We start from the raw sequence: 16,937 nt of genomic DNA on the forward strand, positions 1-16,937 counted from the left end.
GTCTTACTTAGCATTGACCCGTTGAACTTACCGTATTTTTCGCTCCAGATGACACACTTTTCCCCTCTTAAAATCTAAGGGGAAATGTCTGTGCGTCTTATGGAGCGAATGTGTGGTCCCTGGGGCTGGGGGGGGGGAACCTGGGCTTCCCCCACCAGCCCCAACCTGCTCTTTGGGGCTGGGGGGGGGGAGCTGGGCTTCCCCCACCGCCAGCCCCACCAGCCCTGGGGAGGCTTCGCACGGCTATCCCTGGCTTTTGCAGGAGGTGGGAGAAGGGACAGAGCGCGGCTCTCTCACTTCCCCCACCTCCCGCAAAAGCCCCCAAGAGCCGCGCTCCCTTTAAAGAGCTGTGTGGAGTGTGTGTGTGGCTCATGAAAGGGAGCGCTGAGCAGAGCCTGGGATGCATACAGGCTCTGCTCAGCACTCCCTTTAAATAATATTTTTTTCCTTGAATTACCCCCCAAAAAAGTAGGTGTGCCTCATGGTCAGGTGCGCCTTATGCAGTGAAAAATGCAGTAATCAGTATGGCTGTTAAGTCTGTGATTTTCAATGGGTTTACCACCCAAAGTGCTATCCGGGTGTTTTGCTATGAACAGGCCTCTTCCTCAAGGAGCTTTCGATATAGATTTCCAGATTACACCAGAGGAAGGGTGTGAGAAACATGGAGAAACAGAGACAAGAGTAAATTAGATGAACGCAAGCAATGGTAGCTGAGTAAACTTGCGTAGATCACACAGTCCTATCATGATTTCCTTCTTTTCCAAGGAAGGGGAGGGGAGATTGAGTCTGCTTGCTTCTTTTTCAAGGATTACCTAGCACTGAGAAACAAAGAAGAGATTATCTAAAAATGGTATTGCCTTTCAGCAAGGGGAGCGGAGCTTTGCAACTCCACATGTTCCTCATTTTCTTCTCCCTGGCAGCAACAGCTATGTGACATTGTTTTATTTAAAGCAGAAGTGCAAGACGATGATTCTTACGATGTGGACGATCACAACGAAGTCATTCAGTACCTTTTAGATGTTGTAGATGAAGAAGCCCAGAATCTGCTAAACCGTAGTAACGCCGCATCTGGGAACCACCTGCCAGGTACAGTCAAATGAGCCATCGGTGGAAAAAATCCCACCAATAAGAGACCATTCCAGAGTTGATGTACTTCACAAGATTGAATTTTATTAGGCCTGCAACTCATTTCTTACTAGGCCGTCGCTATCTGTGATGCAAATGCCTTGTTAGTGCTAATTCGGTCTGCACGCTCATTAACTTCCAGGGAAGCTTTCTCAGCCAGAAGTTGCTGATAAGCATTGCTTAAAGTAAACCGTTGGCAAAATCGTTGATCTTTAGCAGTTGCAGAGTTCTGCCTGACATAGTTTCAGGCTCAAAGCTGGAGGTTCCCATTTCATGGTGTCTTGGAAAATAAACACCGGTGTGTTGTGTATTTGAAATGTTTGTGTGAGTCTTGCTAAACCGCAACATTTTTTTTCCTTGAGAGAAGGGGCTTTTTGGTGGTGGTGCCTCAGTTGTGATGATGAGTCATGGACTGGCCAGATGCAGAGGACTGGTGGGAGGCATCAGCTGGGGAACCCCCAAGGAAACCCCCAGGGGAAGAAGGCTCGGAGCCAGGGGATTGGTGGTGGGACGATGATGAGGGAGAAGAGGGAGCAGGCTGGGAGGAAGAGGTTGTGGCGATCATACAGGGTCCCTGGACGTTTCACTGTCTATTGATCCCTGTGCCACCACTTTATTTCTCGCTGCCACCACCCAGGCCCTACCTGGTACAATACTGAGTCCAGTCAGGGTTAAATTGGAACATAAAATTTTTGTTTATTTATTGCAGTTTAACAACCGTGTGGTTTCATAAATGGTATCGGTCAATTACAATCATGGGGTGCCTATCCAGACCTATAACTTCCGCTACCTGCTCTCATTCACTAAATCACCTCTCAGATAGTTACTTGTCTTCCTAGCTCCTAACTGTTCCTGACTCAACTTATTTCGCTACCCTAACTCAACCTACCCACAGACTCTATCCCAATTCACTCCCACTCTGACCAACCACCCAACGAACTCCCCTTCACCCCCCCCCCAGAGCTGGTTTTATAGTCCCTCTGACTCCACCCCACTGGGTTCTGATTGGGTAACCTGTTTAACTATTTCACCTCCAGCACTCTCATATGTTAACGTCACATAGGTGTCAGTGTGTGTGTGTGTGTGTGCGCGCACACACACACACACACACTCAGGCCAACTCCTGGTGACAGCAAACAAGTAGAAAAACTAACAAAGCATAATGAAAATATAAAAGGCTCAGAAATAGGAAAGTCAGAAATAGATCCCTTCACCAAAGTTGGTAGCTTATTTCCCTTCAAACGATTTGCTGAAGAAATAAGTGGTTCCTTTAGTGTCTGTGTTTCAGCTGCTGATAGTTGTTTCCTACCCTTAATTATTGTGCTTGGCAATACTATTCAGATAGCTAAGCATTTAAGGAGCAGCAGCTGGACCTTTTCCAAGTTAGCCTCATGGATGTAGTAAGGAATCCTTCTTTTTTCTGGCAGGTCTCCTATGTCTTTTATTAATTGTGTGGCAGGCAGATGTTCAACCGGGGGAAATCTCCAGCAGCCCCCTGCCTTCCCCCACAGCCCTAGCCTTGTTAAATAGTGGCACACACTTGCATTTAGTGAGTGATTAAAGCCTATCGGTCCTGATCATTTGTGTGTTTTTTTTCTTATTTTTTGACGCCATGTTTCTCTCCCAGTAGAGGCAAATGGGAAACTTGCAGAAGAGAAATCAGAAGACACAGACTGTGATGGGTCATCGTTGCCTGACGATTTCCCAGAGGTAAAATAAATATGGTAGCAGGATTTTTTTTATTTAAAAATTGCACTGGTTTTATATGTGTAATTGTTGTATATATGCAGCAATTTTTAATAGTTTTCACTTTTTTATTTTTGCTTTGTCTGTAATTGTTTTATTTGTTTTCATAATTGTATATTTTACCTCCCCCCGGGACCTTACGGTAAAGGGCAGCTTAAAAAAGAAAATATAAATGATTAAAATTGTGCAACCTAATCTGCTGATATGTGATTGAAAGCCATCCAAAATATTGACTGTCTGGCAATTCTCATAGTATTATCAGCGTCTTTGGCGGGTGTTGTGGTTGTCAGCACAAAATGGTGGCTGCATAGAAGTTTTCTACCTTGCTAGTTCCCTGCTATGTAATTATAATTTATTTTACAAATGTTCTGTTTTTCTCCTTAGCCACCCCAAATAAATGGCTGTGAAGAGTATTGTAATAACAAAAGGATTTCTGAAAGGTGAGGTTTTTTAAAAAATGGAGATATACACAAGGCCAGTCCTCCTTAATTTGGCTCATATTTACTGGTTTTGATAGCTCAAAAAATTGAAATAAAAATACCGTGTGATAATATAGTCTTAGCCACACTTAGTGATATACTTGAAATGGGTGTTTCTTGCTGTTGCATGGAACCCAACAGCTTGGGCTCCGTCTACACTGTGCATTTAAAGCAGCATCATACCACTTTATAAACAGGCATGATATCCCCCAAAGGGTCGTGGGAATTGTAGTTAGTTAAGGTTTCCGAAAGGTTTTAGGTAAAGGTAAAGGGACCCCTGACCGTTAGGTCCAGTCGTGGCCGACTCTGGGGTTGCGGCGCTCATCTCGCTTTATTGGCCGAGGGAGCCGGCGTACAGCTTCTGGGTCATGTGGCCAGCATGACTAAGCTGCTTCTGGCGAACCAGAGCAGCGCACGGAAACGCCGTTTACCTTCCCGCCAGAGCAGTACCTGTTTATCTACTTGCACTTTGACGTGCTTTTGAACTGCTAGGTTGGCAGGAGCAGGGACCAAGCAATGGGAGCTCACCCTGTCGCGGGGATTCAAACCGCCAACCTTCTGATTGGCAAGTCCTAGGCTCTGTGGTTTAACCCACAGCGCCACCCGCATCCCTTTTTCTGAAAGGTGTTAGGTGAACCCTATTCCCCTCAGAGAGCTACAGTTCTCAGTGGTTTAATGATCAGTTTCTCTCCTCAGGAAACTCTGGAAATTTTAGCACTGTGTGGGGATAGACAGGTCTTCTAACAACTCTCAGAAGAAGCCTTAAGAAGCTGCAGTTCCCAGAATTCTTTGTGGGAAGCCACCCAGTGTATAGTGCTGGTGGGGCTGGATATAATGGGCATATGTTTCCATGTTCCATTCCATATTTCATGTGGCATGCCGTTAAGGTCAGACTTCCTTTGCCTTCTGCAGATTATGCTTCGTTTTCTGTGCCCTCGTAGAATGTTGAATAAGATGGCCATAAAAACGCAAATGGAAACTACCTTCCTCACATGAATCATACTAAGAATTGGCATATATAATCTAATTAAGTTGGTAATTCCTACTTTCATTTGAACTTCCATTGCTTGGAACGTTTTGTTTCTCAAGATAATTTTTTGTCCCTTGTGGTGGGGGAATGCAGACACAGTTTTGGGTCTTTTTAAGGAAATGTTTGTATTTTTAAGATTACCCCAGCGGCCTCTGGTGGGTCAGGGAGACGACGATGAGATTACCTGGGGAAGTGACGAGTTACCGATTGAATCAATAAACCAGCAGCAGTCTGTTAAAGGTAAGCAATCAAAGAGAGAGGGGCCAATTCGCAATATTTTTGGTCTTCTGCAGATAACCTGTTTATTCAGTATTCATTCTGATTTGCTTCCACATAGTTTATACAGAGGTTAGATTTTGTCCCATCTTTATTAAACAATTGTTCTGACTCTTATACGGGGCGGTTATAGAACAGCGATGTCCTTGCTGGGTGCTTAAGTCTTTCAGTCACCCCACACTTATCCCATCACTTCCCTAATCACAAAGACCTGGCTTTCTTTAAAAAGTGGGTGGTGGTTATTATGATGATTAATTAGATTTGTATACCACAATTCCTCTGAAGATCACAGGGTGGTTCGCAACATAAAAATACAAAATGAGAACATAAAGTACATAATAAAACAACAACAAACCAATAACCTGCCCCCCTTCCCACAAACACATTTAAAAGGCCATGGAATGTTCAATCAGCAGAAGGCCTAGTTATAGAAAAACATTTTCGCTTGGCAACAGGCAGGCTTCCTTAGGGAGAGCATTCCACAAATAGGGAGCCACCAAAGAAAAGGCAGGGGACGCAGGTAGTGCTGTGGTCTAAACCACAGAGCCTAGGACTTGCCGATCAGAAGGTTGGCGGTTCGAATCCCTGCGACACTGTGAGCTCCCGTTGCTCGGTCCCTGCTCCTGCCAACCTAGCAGTTCGAAAGCACACAGTGCAAGTAGATAAATAGGTACCGCTCCGGCGGGAAGATAAATGGCGTTTCCGTGCACAGCTCTGGTTCGCCAGAAGCAGCATAGTCATGCTGGCCACATGACCCGGAAGCTGTATGCCAGCTCCCTCGGCCAGTAAAGCGAGATGAGCGTCGCAACCCCAGCGTCATCCGCGACTGGACCTAACGGTCAGGGGTCCCTTTACTTTTAACTTACAGAAAAGGTCCGTTCTTGTGTTGACACCCTCCAGACCTCTTGTGGAGGAGGAACACAAAGAAAGGCCTCACATGATGACCACAGTGTCTGGGATGGTTCATATGGGGAGAGGCAGTCCTGAGCTGTTTAAGGCTTTATAGGTCAAAACTAGCACTTTGAATTGGGCCCAGAAACTGATTGGCAGCCAGTGCAGTAGGCCAGGATTGTGTTACATACTCAAGACATCTTACTCCGGAGAGCAACTCTGGCTGCTGAATCTCTGCACCTGCTGAAGTTTCCAAACTGTCTTTCAAGGCAGCCCCACATATAATATGTTGCAGTAATCTAACCGCTAATCTCCCAGGCCTTTGACTGATTAAACAATCTATAGCCTTTTAAACTGGGAGGGGTTATTGTTTTTGTTTGTTATCATGGTATGTATTTTTTGTGTTTTTTATATTGCGAACCGCGCTGTGACCTTCGGATGAAGGGGCAGTATAGAAATTTAATAAATAATAATAATAATAAATAAAATAAAATAAAATAAATACCCCCAAAGAATCCTGGAAACTGGAGCTCAGCTCCCACAGCACTCTTCGCAAACACAGTTCTTGGGAACCTTTGGGGTAAAACATGTGATTTTAAAACACGGTGTGCTTGTCTCTTCAAGAACTGCCCCTCAACCGCTCGGCACCAATGTTTGAGCTGTAAGACTACGGCTTACAAACCAATCTACCTTGTCTGCAAAACGCAGCGAATTTGCCTGGCATAAAGGGTCTGCACCGCACTCATTGTGCAAGGAACGCTAACAATGCAGATGGTTATTTATTAGTTTCTGTTAAATTTGAGCCGACGTTCACAAAAATCTGAGAAAACCGCTGTCGGTAGCAACCTTTGAAGCACCAAGCATGGAGGGATAATGAGAAACGGGGGGTTGCTTACCACCCAAGTTATTTACGGGGAGCCTTTACAAAAGCAATAATCATGATATGTTTTCATCAGCCGCTGACAACTTGAAAGTGGCACGTGCTGCCAGGCAGGCAACTGCTGCTATATTTCATGGGGTGGCAGCATAAGACTGGATTTAGGTGGATTTTTATAGGCGCTCATAAATCCCATCTCCTTCCCATGCCAGATTGCCCTTTAGTCACCGATGAAGAGCTTGCCGCACTTCCGATCGTCCAAGTCCTTCCTTCGGGCAAATATACAGGGTCCAAATTGAAGTCAACTATCCGGATGCTGCGAGGCCTATTGGAACAAGGCGTCCCTTCAAAAGAGATTGAGGTGAGTGTGCACTCTCTTGCGCTGTGGACACAATCCTAAGACTTGGAAGGGACCCAAAGGGTTCTCAAGTCCAACCCCCTGCGAGGCAAGAATCTCAACTAAAGCATCCATGACAGATGGCCACCCAACCTCTGCTTGGAAACCTCCTGTTCAAGAGAACCCACAACCTCCCTGGGGAGACTACCCCACTGTCAAACAGCTCTTAGCGTCAGAAAATTCTTCCTGAGGTTTAGGAGGAATCGCCTTCCTTGTAACTTGAAACCATTGGTTCCGGCTTTCTCCATCTTCTATGTGACAGGCCCTGAGGGACGGCTGTCATGTCTCTTCTCAGAATATGATAGGAGATAACATGGGAATGCAAACAGGTCTGCTTCACTCACCTCTGATTCTCAGTGGACATTTCCCCTCCGAAAACTCAGGTCGTTTGTTTTTGTTTTATTCCCCTACATTCTTACATGTTTTCTTACACGCACACCATAAAAACTAATCTGCTTACACATACTTTAAGCCTGGTTCAGTCTGGTGTTGTTGTTTTTCTAAAAAAATTCATGTACATGTATTGTTAAATGATGTTAGTCAACTACGCGTCTCATTACAGAATCTTCAAGACCTAAAGCCCTTGGATCAGTGTTTGGTGGGCCAAACCAAGGAAAACAGGAAGAAGAATAGATATAAGAACATACTGCCTTGTGAGTCCTGATTTCCAAAAGGCCATTTGCGGTTTAATTTGTCTCTTTATCCTTTCCTGAAGGGTTTCCGAAGGACCCTCAGCTTGGTAACTGTGCGTGAATTCTCTGTGCTAGGAGATAATCTGTATTGATTGTGTCAATAGAGGTGCGATGGATGTTCCCCAAGGTGGGATTTGGTGAACTGAGGATGAAGGGGAAAGCGAATGAGTAGGGTGGCTCCTTTGCGGCATGTGGACCTCGGATCAGTGGCAGGCATGCCAAAATGGTTATCCAACCAGCTAAAACACAGTACACCAGCCCTGCATAAGTAGTAGCCCACCTGACACTTGATAAATATCTTGTTTCACTTCCTGCTTGGGGTTTGGTACCCTTTCTCTCCCCCCGCTTTTTCTCATCCATAGAGGATGGTGGCTTAGTGGGTCGCAATCTGCTTGGTCACTTTCAAGAGCCGTAGTTTGATATCAGCTGGGATGTTGGGGGGATATTTTGAATTAAGAAAGCTTCTCTAGGGCTGGAGAAGTGCCAAATGGGAAAGCTGCGTTTAAGCACCAAGACAACAATTCTGTGGGACGTACCAAGGCAGCTACGTGAACGAGAAATATTGCTGGCCTCATTATATCCAGTTTGCCCCTGGGGTGCAAGCCCTGCGTACCTAGTATTAGGTGTTTGGGTGGTAACGGCGTTCTGTTTGACACCGTAAGTGCCAAGTAAACTCTCTTGAGACTGAATCCCATGCAGTCTATTTCCTGAGAGCAGTTAATATGTGCCACTATATTCAGATACATTTAAAAGATCTCACTTGAGCCAATGCCCCCTTTAAGAAAAGGACTCCCAAAGAAAACATAAGGCTAGGTCACTGTGACACATGCATGGACTGTACAGCAAATAATTTAGTATTCTGTCCTGGTTATCACGCTGCATCCACTAACCTTTACCCAGTGTCCGTTCTGCTTGGGCAGAGTTTACACACTATCTCACTGTTCTCTTGCTCACCCTCTATATTCATTTCCCAAGAGATACTTAATGGGAAAGGCAAGTTCCAGAAATGCAGAGCTCCATCAAATTTCCCAATAGAAAACAGTACGGTGTTATAGATTGCAGTATATTGAGACGTTTATTTTCCGGGATGTGATTCCTGCTTGTATGAAGTGGTGGTTAGGATCATTGCCCTCTTATGCACGAAAAGTATGAAAGTCCTCATCAAAATAACAAGCTTCAGATTCAAGAGATCCAAGATCTCCTAGGAAGGTTCTTGGAAGTTCTGCCTGAAGGACTATAGCCTCAAGTTACTAATAAGGAACTGCAGATGTGTACTTGAAAAATGTTGGGTTTTCTGCATGTGGTGTATTTGGCTGGGGCCAAGCCAACAGGGGCTGGTACTCTCTATCATGCCCCACATGAGAGCTTCTCAGGGCTGTCCAGTTAGCTATTGCTGGAGACAAGAGTGCAGGATTCAGTAAAGCTGACCTTTGGCTTGACCTTGCAAGCCATTTCTTACATCGTTCTTCCCCATTTTCTCAATGCACTTTATTCTGACTCGCATCTAGGAGGCAGCTTCTGAACTGACAGAGAAGAGGAGAAAGCAGGTGTGTGGATCTGACTTGAGTGTGCAGTTTTCATGCATGTAAATGTCCCAAGGGGGGAGAACATTGCTATTAAGTGACCTCTCTCCATATTTGGAGTTCGAGCCCTCACTGCTGAGGAGATGCACATGCCTTTTGGACTACACTAGGAAAGAACTTGCACACCTGCTTTCCCACATGTTTTAGCATTGCGTCCACAGCTGTGCTAAGGCATTTTGAAGAAGCTATGAAATAATGTGATTTCGTGTTGTTGTGTTTGAGGTTATGCTGTGAGTCTTTGGCATAGCTCACTAGTCTCTGTACTGTGACTAAGCCTATGTATATGTAACTGAAATAATTATTCTTCCCATGTTTACACCTCCCTCCGCTGTTGTGCCCCCCCCCCGTGTCAAATTAAAGATTGTAGACTCTTGCGGACAGAGTCCTATCCCGTTGAACTTCCTAAAACTTCATGCAAATAGATGTCGTAAAGGTAAAGGGACCCCTGACCATTAGGTCCAGTCATGACCGACTCTGGGGTTGCGGTGCTCATCTCACTTTAATGGCCAAGGGAGCCAGTGTACAGTCATGGGGTCAGCATGACTAAGCCGCTTCTGGTGAACCAGAGCAGCACACGGAAGCGCCGTTTACCTTCCCGCCGGAGCGGTACCTATTTATCTACTTGCACTTTGTCGCGCCTTCGAACTGCTAGGTTGGCAGAACCGTCGACCTTCTGATCGGCAAGTCCTAGGCTCTGTGGTTTAACCCCCAGCGCCACCCATGTCTCCTAATAAATGTCATAGCAGCAGCAATAAGAGCAGCGGTGATAAAACACCTTTTACATTCCTGGTTCTTCTGTTTTTGGAATTACAGATGACACCACAAGGGTACCCCTGGGGGCCGAAGGTGGCTACATCAATGCCAGTTTTATCCGGATGCTGGTGGGGAGTAAGGAATATGTTTATATTGCTTGCCAAGGACCCCTCCCCACCACTGTGGCGGATTTCTGGCAAATGGCTTGGGAGCAGAACTGCACTCTCGTCGCCATGATGACCCAGGAAGTAGAAGGCGAAAAGGTCAAATGTCAAAGGTACTGGCCTGACGTCCTCGGAAAAACCACGATGATCAGCGATAAGCTCCGTCTCGCTCTGGTGAGGCTGCAACAGCTTAAAGGCTTTGTCATTCGAGTTATGGAGCTAGAGGATATTCAGGTAAGGGAACAGGGTGTCACACTTTGCAGAATGGCTTTGTGGGAGAGGGGAGCTGAGAAGTCGGGGTGTTTGCCAGGTGCAGATTTGCTGTTTCGGTTTTTTCCTAGTATTATTTATTGAACGTGTTAGTTGCGTGTCACCCAAAGGTCTCTGCAGCAAAGAGAACATATACATAATACCACGAGGGAAAGGGAATATAATAAGTTACCGTACTTTTCGCACCATAACACTCAGTTTTTCCCCCCTAAAAGGAAAAGGGAAATGTGTGTGCGCGTTAAGGAGCGAATGCAGGCGGGAGGAGCCGCTCTTGCTGGCTGTTCGGCAGCCTCTCTTCCTCCGCTTGGCTCGCTGGGAAGCTGGCAACAGCTGAGTGTCGGGAGACAGCCTCTCTTCCTCCTGCCTGCCTGCTCTATGGCTTTTTAGCGAGGTGGGAGAAGGGAGGCAGCTGGGAAGCCGGCAAGAGCTGCGCGCAGCGTGTAAAAGCCAAGGTGGGGAAAGGGAGACAGCCTCTCTTTCTCCTGTCTGCCTGCTCTATGGCTCTCCCTTACACAAATGTAAGCGGCTCTTACTCTGCTTTCTTTACAATGAGCCGGAAGGAGGGACAAAGAGGGCATCCCCTTCCGTCCCTCCCCCAGTACCTCACCGGTAAATTCAAACAAAGCGGCTTACAAGGCTTGTGTCCCTGAGTCTCCTCCTCCTCTTTTTCCTCCGAGGCAAGGCAGCTGCACAAATGTGAGTTCCCCCTCTCTTTTCCTTCCCTCCCTCCCTCCCTCTTCCAACTTCAAAAAATATTGGGGGGCAGCCAGGTAAGCCCCACCTCACATACCACAATGGAGGTCGGGGATGACTCCCTCAAATATTTAATGGGGGGGTGAAGGCACCTAGGCCCATAGGAGTTGGCTGCTTTGCCTAGGACAAGTGTGAGCTCTCCATCTCTCTTCCTTCTTTCCCTCCCTCTTCCAAGGGAGGAAGTTTGTGAATGGGTGAAAACATCATGGCACGGTGAAGGAGGAAATCGTTGCACAGTCATTCAAAAAATGTGGCATTAGCAATGGTTTGGATGCAAAAGAAGATGACATTTTATATGAAGATAGTGAAGAAAGTGATGTCAGTGATTGTGAGCAACTGAACTTCATAAATTCTGACTCTAGCAGTGATTAGTTCTTGGGGTTCAGAGAAGACTAGAAGAGTACTCGAACCTAAAATTCTCTCTTCATTTGTTAATGACAGTGATGATGGTTCTTAATGCCACTGTTGACTGCTGTTCACTTTACATGGTTGTAATATGATTCTGATATACCGGTTGTTTATTAAATAGTTTAGTACAACATTTGATTCAGAATATTTTTTTTCTTGTTTTCCTCCTCTAAAAACTACGTGCGTGTTATGGTCGGGTGCGTGTTATAGAGCGAAAAATACGGTAATATTCATGTAACATAATGTCCATGGAAAAACAAACAAACAAAAACTCCAGCTGTATAAATAGTAGTGAACAACATTAACAATACTCAAATAGAGGAGGGAGAAAGCTCTACATGAGATAGCTGCCTGTTGGGTTTTTGAAAAGTGGCAGCTTTTTGCATTTGCTTAGAGACTTGTTACTCCTCACAGAAGCCTCAATTCTTGCTCTTTCTGGGGGTTTTTTGTTTTAATTTAAAATCTAGACTGGCGAACTCCGGCGTATTTTCCACCTAAACTTTACTGCCTGGCCAGATCATGACACACCTTCTCAGCCAGATGATTTGCTCACCTTCATATCCTACATGAGGCACATCCACAAATCAGGGCCGATCATCACTCATTGCAGCGCAGGCATTGGACGATCAGGGACGCTTATTTGCATAGACGTGGTGTTGGGACTGATCAGCCAGGATCTTGAGGTGAGTGACTATCCATTCTCCTTCCTACAGTTATTTGGCTAGCTTGCTTATTTTGCATCCACTGTTCTTCTAATGCAATGGGTACGAAAGATACAACTTCCCCATGGGAAGTATAGTTTCAATTTTGATATATACACAGAGAATTCACAGGTTAACTACCATAGGTGGCATTTTCTTCTGAGCTTTTAATGTTTCAATTAGATTCGCTGTGGGTGAAACCACAGAGCCTAGGACTTGTCGGTCAGAAGGTTGGCGGTTCGAATCCCCGCAACTGGGTGAGCTCCCGTTGCTCGGTCCCTGCTCCTGCCAACCTAGCAGTTTGAAAGCACGCCAGTGCAAGTAGATAAATAGGTACCGCTGCAGTGGGAATCTAAACGGCGTTTCCGCGCGCTCTGGTTTCTTTCACAGTGTTCTGTTGCGCCAGAAGCAGTTTAGTCATGCTGGCCACATGACCCAGAAAGCTATCTGCGAACAAACACCGGTTCCCTTGGCCTGAAAGCGAGATGAGTGCCGCAACCCCATAGTCGCCTTTGACTGGACTTAACTGTCCAGGGGTCCTTTGCCTTTTACCTTTACTGGCTTCTGCTAAACATCTGCAAAGAGCAGGGCGAGCGGGCAGCTTACAGTGGAGAAGCAGCAAATGGGAAGGGGGATTCTTAATCATTCCCCCACCTGCAGATGTTCACCTGCAATCACCTGCCCCACCCCAGGGTTACTGGCACATTTCTGCATTATTGCATTGGAAGGCGGCTATTTAGAGTGCCCTATTCTGGGCCGAAGGAGCAGCACATTGGGGCACATAAAAGCAGGCCAGTTGCCACAGCACCATGGAGAGTTCCAAGTGAGCAACTTGCTCCAAAAAGGACTGAGGCCTTTGCTTTCAGCCCACCTCTCCTATGTTGGAGAACTGCAGACTCTTAAAGGTCCAGCCCTTTGCTTTGAAGGAAGACACTTTCTGTTTGCTCCATAGCCCTCCTGCCTAGTGTATTCCTTGGACCAATCTGCTGGCAAGGCATTGTGGGAGGCTCTTAGTTCTTCAGGGGATGGGGAGGGTAATGGCTCTGGTTCTATAGGCTTTGGTGATTTGGAGGTCTAACTCAGCAGCTTCCTGCCAGCCCTTGATCACCACTGGCTGCCTCAGAGTCAGAAACCTAACGGAACTTCTCATTAGGGTCCCTGTAGCCACTGATTCAGTGCCTTGGTCTGGGGTCATGGCAAAGAAGGGGTTTCTGTGGAGCTTAAGCATCCACCTGCCACTGCCCTGTTGCAAATCTCCCCCTCGCCTTAGAGGTGTTTTGCAAAGGCCCAGAGCCAAGACTGCTGCTGAACATGTACAGACTGCCTTGGAGACAGAGTTTCTTAAGAGTGCTGGGAACTGTAACTCTGCACCCGTTCCTAGGATCCTATGGGGAAAGCCATGTTCTGTAAATGAGGTTTATTTGTATGTCGTGTGTGCAGTCCTCATTTTAGCCCTTGCACTGGTGCACTCTTCTAGAACACTTCAGCAGGTTCCTTTCCAGACCAGTGGTGCCTAACAGCTTCTCCTCTTTTTCCTCTGCCAGTTTGACATCTCTGACGTGGTGCGCACAATGCGCTTGCAGAGGCACGGCATGGTGCAAACGGAGGTACGTGTGTCCTAACTCAGTTTCGCTTCTGGTTTCTTTGGGAGCTTTTCTCCCACGTATCCCTCTGAACAGCAGATCAAAGAGCAGGAAGGCGAGGAAATTTCAAAACAAGGAACTTGGATACACTACATATTTCTGCAGGCAGGTTTGGCACCTACGAGTGCATTTGCACTTTTGCAGGTGCTGTGTGTAACCTGAGCCATTTAATCCGTGAGACCAGAATGTGGAGGGAATTAAGGATCACGATGCATTCGTAAGGCCCAAGTTCTGTCCTTAGCATCGCTGCTTGAAGGATTTGGGAGTAGTGATGCTGGAAACAGCTTCCACCAAAGTAACTGGAGAGCTGTTGATGCAGCTTGTTAGAATAGACAGTCTTAGTCTGGCTGGCTCAGCCTGTCTCCAGACTGCCTCTGTTTTGCAAGTGGGATTCAATTGCATACCAGCCAGTTTTGTTTTTTCCAATCTAAGCATTCTTGTGCAACAAAACCAGTTTTTTTAAAAAAAACAACCAGGTAAGGAAAGTAACACACAAATGCATGATGTGAGATGAAATGACATTACAGGGAACCAGGCAGAGGGCCTTCTCGGTAGTGGCGCCCGCCCTGTGGAGCGCCCTCCCTTCAGATGTGAAGGAAATAAGCAGCCATCTTATCTTTAAAAGACATCTGAAGGCAGCCCTGTTTAGGGAAGTTTTTAATATTTAATGCTGTGTTGTTTTTAACACTCGATTGGAAGCCGCCCAGAGTGGCTGGGGAAGCTCAGCCAGATGGGCAGGGTATAAATAATAAATTATTATTATTATTATGACAGTCAATTGATAGGAAGTTGTATAGCCTTCATGCAGACAAATCCAGATGTATGCTCAGTAAATGTCATGCAAACAAATCAGAATGAACACACCATAAAGAGATTGGCTGGAAATGACTTCAGTTGAAGGAAGATCCTTATCCAGTCATCTACGCAGGAAATTCCTTGAGAACAGAGCATAAAGCACCCAGGGTCATGAAAACAACTTCAGGTGGCTGTGAAAACAACCTTTCTGAAGCCTTGGAGAGCTAATGCTAATTCATTTAGACCAGGAGTCACCAGCCTTTTGGGGTTCTAAGAAAAAGTTGTGGGTGGGCACCACAAAAATATATGTATCCATTTCGTGGGGTGGGGAGGGGACTGCTGATGGGCAAGCCCTCCCCCCCCAATAGAAAAATCAGCAAAGCACCTACAAAGGCACCTCCCCAAAAAACAACAGGCAAACAAAGAGCAGGCAGTATCCCCACCCCGAAAAGAAAACTCCCGCAACCAGCAAAACCAGAAGACCAAAAATTGGAAGCAGGCCCCTGCAGGTACCTGTGGGTGTTTGGGGTCCCAGTTACTAGGCCACATGGACAGAGGAACATAGAAGCAGAGTCAGCTGTGTTATAATGAGTCACAGTAATAGTACATCTAGCTGAGCATTGGTTACTCTGATGGACAACAGCTCTCCAGCGTGTCAAACGGGTCCTTACTAGCCCTGCCTGGAGACACAAGGGAGTGAACTTGTTCTACAGTTGAGCTAGGTCCCTCTCCTCAAATAGCTTCCATACAAAATGGCATGAGGCCTTCACAGTTCCTATTCTCTTGGTTTGGGCCCATTAGCAGGGCACTGACTGAACAAAGCAGGTTCCTATTTGTTGTTGTTGGTTTTTTGCACTTGATTAATAATGCTGGTCTTGCAGTGTTCCCCTCGAGCAGCATGGATGGTTGGCGACAGGCAAGGGGGGGCGGACTGCGGGGTCGGATTTGTGACTTCAGCCCTCTTCCAAACCACCTTGCAGAATTGCCCTGGAGGTTGTGAGAATGGACCCAGTTAAAGGCTCTACGCCAGTGTAATCTGTGGGGTGAAAGATTAGGATGCAGCTGTGTTTAAGTGGACTCTATTACAGCTGCTTTGTTGCAGTTCAGAATTGGTGTTCCCGTGAGTTTACACGCCGTTTCCTCCTTTTGCAGGACCAGTACGTTTTCTGCTATCAAGTTATCCTGTACGTCCTAAAACGGCTCCAAGCGGAAGAAAAGCCAAGAAGCAACTAAGCTGTTACAAGTCAAATATGCATTTAAGGGGGGAAATGAGGTTCTTGAATAATTTGGGCATATCTACACTACATAGTTAAAACAAGTTATATGTCTGTGTGAGGTCTCCCTAAGGGAACAGTAGTTTGGTGACAGACTTGAGACTTGGATACTCAGCGCCCTCATCAAACTACAAGTCCCAGTAATTCTTTGGGGGGAAGCCATGGCAGTTAAATTGGTGTGAAACCAGTACGTGTGTGCGTGCGTGTGTAGTGTAGCTGTGCCCTAGGTGAGCTCTGTCAATAGGATTCCAGTTCCAATCTCTATTGTGTACCACTATAACCCCCTCTTTTTTCAACAGGTTGAGGGGTCTTTGTGCACCATATATATTTAATAACACTGCAATTTTTTTGCAGCTTTTTTGAACTATGATAAGCAATTGACACATTTTTTAAAAAGGAAAAAAAAAGCCCTGCTTCCTATTTTTAAAGAAGTATTACGTTTTCTCTCCCTCCCAACTATTTTATAGTATATTTCTGATGCAAGGGATGGGCGGTTGGGAAATGAAAACAGTATTTTATCCTGGTGGTCTTTCTTACTGGTAATTTTTTATTAGTCTGTTTTTAAGCATTTTGTTTATAGCAGAACAGTCCTTTTTCCCCAGCATTTTTAATACAGTAGAGCTTTTTATAGAAAATACTTGAAATCAGTATTTAAGCTTTACAGAACAACTTACTAGCATAAGGAAAAATAGCAAACGTTTACTGTATTACACAATGTTTACTTTATATAGAGTTTTGTGTATATATTTATATACTTTTACAAAAAAAAGTTCAATTATCAGATGTCTAAGCTTATAACTGCTGGGACGTCTCCACAGTGTAAATAAAACACTTTTAAAAGAGAGTTCATTTTCATACGTCTTCTGTCAATTTGACCTGTTTTTCTCTTCAGCCTCAGATCCTGCTTGCTTTGATCAAGTTTTGGGTGGGATGGCATCAGACCTTACAGGCCGCCCATGCCTAGATGACACTCTGTTCCCTTCTATGGCTTTGCCCTACAGAAGCTGACTTGATAAATATGCAATCTAACTAACTCTGACTGTTAACCTTCCCAAGTTTTTCTGCATTTGAAGCCAAAAT

The 16,937-nt window shown here is 45.6% G+C and overlaps 1 protein-coding gene across 1 annotated transcript in view; it reads left to right on the forward strand.

Moving 5' to 3' along the window:
- The window catches only part of PTPN13 (protein tyrosine phosphatase non-receptor type 13), a 174,659-nt gene extending 157,958 nt beyond the window's left edge, over window positions 1-16,701 (forward strand). The window contains exons 38-47 of the mRNA XM_079991282.1: window positions 952-1,086; window positions 2,753-2,835; window positions 3,256-3,311; window positions 4,517-4,620; window positions 6,637-6,785; window positions 7,384-7,474; window positions 9,910-10,247; window positions 11,912-12,127; window positions 13,690-13,752; window positions 15,736-16,701. Of these exons, the coding sequence (XP_079847408.1) occupies window positions 952-1,086; window positions 2,753-2,835; window positions 3,256-3,311; window positions 4,517-4,620; window positions 6,637-6,785; window positions 7,384-7,474; window positions 9,910-10,247; window positions 11,912-12,127; window positions 13,690-13,752; window positions 15,736-15,816 (1,316 nt within the window). The 3' untranslated portion in view covers window positions 15,817-16,701. The remainder of the gene's footprint in view (window positions 1-951; window positions 1,087-2,752; window positions 2,836-3,255; window positions 3,312-4,516; window positions 4,621-6,636; window positions 6,786-7,383; window positions 7,475-9,909; window positions 10,248-11,911; window positions 12,128-13,689; window positions 13,753-15,735) is intronic.
- The last annotated feature ends 236 nt before the right edge of the window (window positions 16,702-16,937 follow it).

Source organism: Podarcis cretensis (genome assembly GCF_951804945.1).
Source record: "Podarcis cretensis genome assembly, chromosome: 9".
In the NCBI taxonomy this organism is placed as follows: Eukaryota; Metazoa; Chordata; class Lepidosauria; order Squamata; family Lacertidae; genus Podarcis; species Podarcis cretensis.